The 7,989-nt window shown below is 41.7% G+C and overlaps 1 protein-coding gene across 1 annotated transcript in view; it reads right to left on the bottom strand.

Annotated features, from left to right (window-relative positions):
• Nucleotides 1-2: 2 nt before the first annotated feature.
• LOC111254334 (uncharacterized) overlaps nt 3-7,989 on the bottom strand; it is a 34,158-nt gene continuing 26,171 nt past the window's right edge. Inside the window, exon 4 of the mRNA XM_086975682.1 lies at nt 3-6,027. Within this exon, the coding sequence (XP_086831808.1) occupies nt 5,876-6,027 (152 nt within the window). The 3' untranslated portion in view covers nt 3-5,875. The remainder of the gene's footprint in view (nt 6,028-7,989) is intronic.

Genomic DNA, 7,989 nt, shown 5'->3' with positions numbered 1-7,989 from the left:
GGTGCGGTATTTTTTTGCGGGGTGGGGATCATCTTCTTTATTTACATTTTCCATCGTTCTATATACACCAACGCATTATATATAGCGCTACTGTCTGTTACAACTACAATGATTTTGTCGTCCTGCGTTGATCTGTTGATTCCTGTTCTTTCCTTTCGCTAACACGCGCTACTGCTATGTATAATTCATTACTTATACTCATTACGTATACTTTACCCATCGACCCATACAAAACGTATCGCAACCTTTGCGATTAAGGTGGCGCTTCAGTCGGCTCTAACAAACATGGCGCCACATCCAGCTACTTTAATGCTGACTATGTGTTTATCACAACGTCTTCTAACCAACAAACATTGAGGAATCGTTTGGAACGACGGAATTGAGGAACATGAGGAACGAAAGTTTGTTAAAGTTACAAAACGACACACTAGGTTCTGTTTACCAATAAGCACGCCTAACTGAATGCGACATGAGAACATAGTAGTCGATCGTATTGTAAAGTTAACTTCACCTCACATATACTTTACCAGACAATAAAACTAGCGAATAGCCGATACAAATAGAACAGTAAAATGAGACATTGAACTGAATAGATACAGCTTCGCTGAATGCGGCTTGGCGTTGCCTATAGCATCTTATTATAAGCTCACGTTTTCGCATCGCACTGCTGCAACTTAGATGCCACACTGAGCCAGCCAGTAACTTAAGACGGTCGCCGATGGCGTTGCGCGATATCGGACTGCATAACGTTTCCGTTTATCGTTCTATGTATACTAGTTCTTTGTGTGTTTCTGAATAGATAATATGCAGCCTGACTCCTTCGCTTTGACTGTGTTTTACTCCGCTGTCTTCTCTATTAAGGGTGGTAGAGGCCATCAGCTGTCAGATTACTACCCTATTATTGCCTATGAACTGAGCCACTTCCGTACACGGTTTAGCTGGTCGGTGCATTACTAGATGCCACTGGGCGAGACACGGCTACTCAGTCGGCGATCCCGCAAATCTGACGAACATCAACCGTGTCCAGAAAATCCTCGAAAAGTCGGCGACGAAACCTCATCAAGTCAGTTTATGCAGAATCCCAATATAGAGTGACTAGTAGCTTACAAATAGCCGTTTACGACCTACAACAACATCAACAAGCTCCTTCGTTGGGCTATGGGTGCGTGACTATAATTGGCGACGATAATCCAATGACTCGTAACGGGGGGCTTCTCTCTCTTCGTATTATGTCGACCAATATAAACAGCCCGACATTCGAAACGAGCCCACCGTGTGTGTGTGTTGTCTGATAATAAACAAAGACACGATTTATGAATGCCACTGCAGATGTTATAGCAATGCCTTACTCTTGAGCTGGACAAATGTTCTGTTACCTAGTAATATAATTGTTACCTATTCTCGATCTTCCTCACCTCAAATAGGGTATGATGGTTTATTAAGCGTACTTCATATGATAGTTGACAAGCAGCAAAACAATATGAGCGAGGATATTTACGTTTCTTGATTACAAATCTATGGCTTCGGTTTCTGGTCGTTGTTATCCAGCTATGGCCAGCAGCGACATACGCTTGTTTATCTATAAATATGCGCTAGAGATAGCGGAGTATATCTAAGCTTTAGTTTCGTTGCCTTCGGATCTTCCGAATGACGTTTTATAATTTCCTATAAGCTATTTTTATCGCTGTTATTGGTGGAGTCATATTTATTGTTTTCTAGTGTAAAATCTAGCTAATGGTTAGCTATCTATCTTCAGTAATACGTAATAGTAGAGTTATTTTAAGTTCTTCTACTCTGAAGCGTGCAACACTTTACCAATCGTTCATCCGAAATGCTTTCACAGAATTTAATGTTTGAATAGCTTCTTCGAGATGATATTCGAATGGCGTTTCTTCATAAAGCATGCACCATTGGCCATATTAATCAAAGAAGACTAATAGTAAAACTACTACCAATATGTTTTAGCTGCCGGAAAATGTACACAAATTTATATTGCTTATAACAGATGTTGGCCGTCATAACGGATAATTATCCATATAAGTGTCACTTATTATTTTTGCTTCAAATGAAGATAGATAGCCCATATCTTCGTGCTCTGGCTCGATGATAATTACGAAAAAAAAGCCAAATATTTAAAAAATGCTAAATAAATTTTAAACTTTTCAAATATCGGAGACCGCAGTTCCTGAGAAGACTGTTTACACAAGGACTAATTCCATAGTAAGCTTTATCTACTATAAAAGTTACAAAAAAAACCTCTCTTCCTAGCAAAACGCAGATTATATATGTGTGTGTTGCAAGTTCCTACCGCATGTACATAGGCAATTTAAATTGCTCATGTTATTAACGACAGGAACCGCAGGAAACTGCACGCGGCAAATGTCGTGGTGCACGCAACCAGTAGGACTAGTGGTTCGCGGAAATTGCTAATGCTCAGGTAATAATAATGTTGTTTGCAAATGGCAGGACCAGTCAACTCTTCTTCATTTTCAATAATGCCTAGACGCTTCTTTCCACAATACCTAGCTCGGATGTCGGGCAACCTGTTCGTGTCCTATTTTCGTATTGTTCCTATTACTGTTATCACGCAAGTTTTACACGCATGTCTTTTTGAAGAATTTTTAGAGTGGTCGAGCCTGATATGATTTCCCGGCCTCGTTTTGCAATAAGAAATACAAGTTCAGTTGGACTCGCCACTTATTATACGCGCAGCATTCGCCTTACGCCTTGCAACAAAACCATCCGACAACCAAATCGAAGGTCCGCCTTGTGTGATATCTACGTTTTTTAGCGCTCGATTCGTAACCTAATTTACGCACGTTTTTCGGCCTTATTATTTTGTTTTATCTACGTTTTAGTATGCGTTTGTATCCTGATCGACTTGCGACCCATCTAGAGCTGACGACACGGTATTTTACGTCGGTTATGGTTCTTGCTGGATATACGATACTGTTCTCTGTCACTATTAGCTAAAAATGTATGTTAGCCTTCTAGTTGTGTGCGTGTATGTAGTACTATACTTTGTTTTACATGCTGCGGTCGGTGTCTACCCGACGACGGCAATGGGCAATAGTGAGTGCACGTATCACCATCTATTGTAATGGACTTCCAATGTCTCTCTAATATTATCATTTTTGTCGCCATATTATGACTACGATCATTACTATATATAATTATTTGTTGTTACCAGAAGCTTATGTACATCACAACTCTCCAGATCACAAACGGTAGCTTGGTCTAGTGCACACAGATCGTATCGCATAATATTGTCGCACTGAAGATCGATTAGACGGGGAAGCGAGCATTAAAGCGAGAGCTTCACCTTCTGAACTTATTATCACCAATAAAATTAGCTCCTGAATGCGTATCGAGAAAGTGCTAGTAGCTGATATAGAACACGTTGAAAATGACCTTCTAATTATGGGCTAGCGTTGTGTTGATTCTTATACAGTTCTAGCATATCATATTATTTAGGCTAAGCGGTTTTCCTTGATCGGATCATTTAGGTACACTTTACAAAACTACATACGTATGAGGATACCAGTCGTAGTATACGCAACTTAAGAACCTGATTAAGTTCTCCATTCGGCCTTACGACTAGCTGACCTAGCTGATGGAAGGAGAAAATTATTGTTGTATATTTCAGCGTGTTAGAATTGCATATATATATATATATATATATATATATATATATATATATACTTGTCGACTAGCCAGCCCAAACGAGGCAACTTCTATCGGATAGGCGGCGACCGCCGCTTACGTCTTGTAGGCACCCATGCAGACATTGGACAAACACACAGCCTAGTTATAATGCTTATTTATAATACTAATAATAACAACGTTTCATAATGGCGATTTTCGAATACGCATGTATATATATACTAAAACACAGTTGTGTTTACCTATACGTATATAATTGTCCATAACTATATACGTGTTTGGTGTGGTACCAATCGATGATGGCACATGGTCGGATGGATCGTCTGAGTAAAGTTAGTGGTCGCTCGCCAGCGTCCGAATAAAAATGCCTGCCGCCGAAGATCGTTATTGGTATTTGTTGCGTCGTTCTATGTCCGGATCGTATAAAAACAGTGAGGTGAGTCGGTTGCAATGGTTGTATTCGTTATTGTACTATATCTGCATTACGTTTATCCGATACTTTTCATGCGGGTACGAATGTGCCCGTGCATTCTGTGTTCATCATACTATTAATAGGCACGCTTTCAGAGATTTCTTCCCGCTTTATCTCGCTTCCCCCAATTTCTTTGCGTATAAACCTCGTATTTCGCTAGCCTCCCGCCGTCTCGACGTCCCGCTTTTATATCTGCTTCCTTTACCATTGCAACCATGTGCATAACTTTGTTGTACTAACGCTATAAACAATAATACTATTATATTATTTTTTCTACTATTATGCAGCATTACTATGTTTGATAGTTGACAATAGTTGTACGCGTGGTGGCTTTTTTGAGGTAGGGACGCCGCTTTGTGTATGATTTGATCCCTTTACTCTCGTACGAAACAGATGACGTACCTACACAGTCCCGCCAATTCGGGGCGTCGCCTTTCCTAGCATCTGTAGTAATTCTTCTCTGACTTATAAGAGACTCACTATTGGCTTCTATTGTGTGACGTAACTCTGCATCAGCATATAGTCACTACATGCATATGGGTGGTAACCTATTACAATGGGGCTCAGTATATCGCCAGTCGTCGCTTCCAACTATCGCGTGTCGCGGGGGGTTTTCATCCTGCACAAAATACGTCCAGTCGACAGCGTATAACAGACAGCTGTGGTAACGTTCGTATTTCGCCTCGGCAATCATCGCTTTCGGTTAGTCTGTCGTATTCGTATCGGGCGCACGTTATCGTCGTTGTTACGTATTTTGCTCTGTATATGCACGCTGATAGCATTTCTCAGCTTGACTGTCTGTTGTTTGTGCAAGCCAGTTTATTGTCTGTGTTTATTGTTTGCGGACTTCCGTTGTTGTTGGGTTGTCGATGGACCAATTCAACGTTTCAACAATAAATTGACTGAATGACGGCGAGTGGCAGTGACCTGCAGCGATCTTTGTACACACGGATCGACTACCCTACAACCTGGCAAGCCTTCCCAGGCGGCGACGCAGAGATGGCTTTTACCCGAGCGATTAACAAACGACAGATCGTGATGGGCAGAACTTTATTATTATAAATGTAATTAACAAACCATCTCTATATATATCGCTGTTTCACTTGAGTCTTTTTGGATTGTACATGTACGCGCGAACATCGAACATTTGGGAAAAAGTAACAGGCTTCGTGTACTGACAACGAATTCAATTTAATGTCACGAGTAAAAAATCAGATCGTTTGTACCTCGTACGTATAAGACTGTCCAAGATGATAATGACCGTTCGTATGGAAGTAGGTTTATCGGGAACAAGAAAACGCGAAGTTCAGTGCGCTTCGGATAAAGGACCTTGCCTATGCTCCGTTTATTGTTTGAACTTCACGATACCCAATAAACGAAGCCAACCTTGCTTACTCCAACGAAACCTAACGTACACAACAGATGCCTTGTTTCTCATAATTATCATTTTCTTTTCCTTGTTTCTTTTTATCCTGTTCGTATATTTACTACATTTAATATACACCACTATTTCTCGTTATCGAGAGTAACTAACGCCGGAACGCGGTACCACCGTCTGTCTGAGCCCTCACTCATATGGCCTTCAGGTGACGTTGCAGAGTTAGCAGTGGGGTTCATCCCTCGACCTGGGCTGTCACTGGTGGGACGGACATTTTTCCTGCCACACTTCTCAGCCGAACGTGATGAGATCTCATGACTAGATGGTGCCAGATTCCTTTTTGGAATTACACAGTCGGTTTTCTAACCGATGGACACCCGGCTTGTGGAGGGCCGCTCGAGATCGGGTTCAGCCTCCTCGGGGATGTCTATCGACATAAACGATAACGGTGTCTGAGGTCCCGGCGACGAGCCATGAAGAGGGCTCGAGTGAACCGACGAACATACCTCGGACGCTGTAAAATTCACCGCTCGATTTTAGAGCCATATCTTATAGGGTTGATACCCTTAGCGAACGGGGCCAAATAGATTATCGAAGGGCAATCTATACCAATAGCAGTAACAGAATCCACTCTTTTTTAGAATTTCTAATTTCAAATCGAAAATTAGCTTCTGCACATTAAGCAAGTAACACCAGTCATTACAATGTAACACATGGGGAGAGTCTATCTTCTTTAGTACAGTTAGTTTATAGCCATTGATTACGAAACGATATCGTCTAATTGATAGCACGATACAACAAAACAAGCAGAACGAATTATATCATCACACGTTTATGCCGATTAACCACAGATAATAAGAACTGGCAAAGTGTTAGGAACAAATTAGATTTGTGATGACAGCGGTTGTCAATCATTCGGAGGGTTCGGGTGTATTTTCAATAGGGCAGGAAAAAGAAAAGGGTCACTATGAATAAAGCCATGCATTTCAGCCTCATCTCTTTCCAACATCATTCATACAACTCTGCGTAGACGTTAGTGCTAGCCTAGATCAATTTCAATACATTCAGTAATAGGTTACTACCATTAGCATTCTACAGATTGTGCACCCCTGTTCAATTCCTGTTTTGCCCTATTATCGTTAGGAGCCAACCATTTGTATTCGTCAGTTGACATTACTGTTGCAAATACTTGTGGCGCTCACGTCCCCTAAGTATCTATATTGAATCGGTCGATAGAATCCCCACGTATAAAGCTCAATTTATGTATACTGTAATGTCTGAGAGTATATACAAAATCTATGTTTAAATTGACACGAAAACATCCTATTTCTACCTGAGTATGTATGCGTATGACTACGGTGGCAATAACGGCAACTAAAATACGCTTGAGGGAACTCAAGGGAGAAGCTCTATAGCGCTTCATTTGACTTCGGTAAGCCAATGTTCTATTGTGAAAACTTTTTCCAATCGTAGTTGTGAGATGCCGTGCAAGGTTTGAGAGCGACGGCTTTGATATCAAGCAGCGAACGTTCTTCCCATATATATTCGTCGATAGATGATAAGAGGACGGGAGCTTAGAAAGTATATATGTATATATATAAGCATGGTACGGCTCAGACTCAAGAATTTAGATCGGAAAAATGGTTCCGGATGCATCTGGAACTTTATTGTACGTATGTCCGCCGCGATTTCGCCGTCGATCAGCAATCTTTGATAACCTGTTCTTGGAACAACTGCTCTGTCGACCTTCGCCGATTTGTAACATGCTGTCTGCTCCAGCCAAAAGCAAGTAAATGAAGGCGTTGGAGCACTATACTTGTAATCTTTAGAGCAGCTTTTCTAATGAAGTAGTATCTTTATCTTTTGTATATATGAATTTTGTAACCGGTGCCTCTTTAAATAGCTCACTTAGTCGTTCTTTCTTTCTACTACTAATTGTCCTTAGGGATCACCGAAGAGAATAACTCTTATCGGCGTAAATCCGGATGTACAACTTTCTTCTGCTCACTGCGCATCTCCGTTTTTCCGCAGTGGATTCACACTCACTCGATCATATCGGTGCCAACAATGGCTTGTCTATCTTGTGCATGGAGAACTAGTTCGCTACCTTCTGTCGACCGCGTCATTGAACGCAATTGTCGCTCGGAGCTCAGCTTGGGACGATCTCGGGGGTTTGACGCCTAGGAACGGCTTCCGGCCCCATGTTGCTAAACTGCTAATGCATTATGCACAAATCAAGACAGCGTGGGCAAATCTGGGCATGATCCGATGCCGTCAATGTGTGAGAAAAACGTGGAAAATGTTCGGTAGTGGGCAAGCGATCGGCAGCGTCGAGGACAGGGACCAGTAGCGTCCGCTGCTACTGCAAAAGCAAAAGTGAAGCCAGCGACGAGTCTACAAACACCCTTTCTTCAAGTCGATGTTGCCTAGCCAAGCGTTCGTCTGCGCCGCTGTCGGATGGAGTTACAAACCACTC

This window comes from Varroa destructor, unplaced genomic scaffold, assembly GCF_002443255.2.
Source record: "Varroa destructor unplaced genomic scaffold, Vdes_3.0 BEIS01000007.1, whole genome shotgun sequence".
Lineage (NCBI taxonomy): Eukaryota > Metazoa > Arthropoda > Arachnida > Mesostigmata > Varroidae > Varroa > Varroa destructor.
The sequence above is the reverse complement of the archived record's forward strand: the minus strand, read 5'-3'. Positions and strand labels throughout refer to the sequence as shown.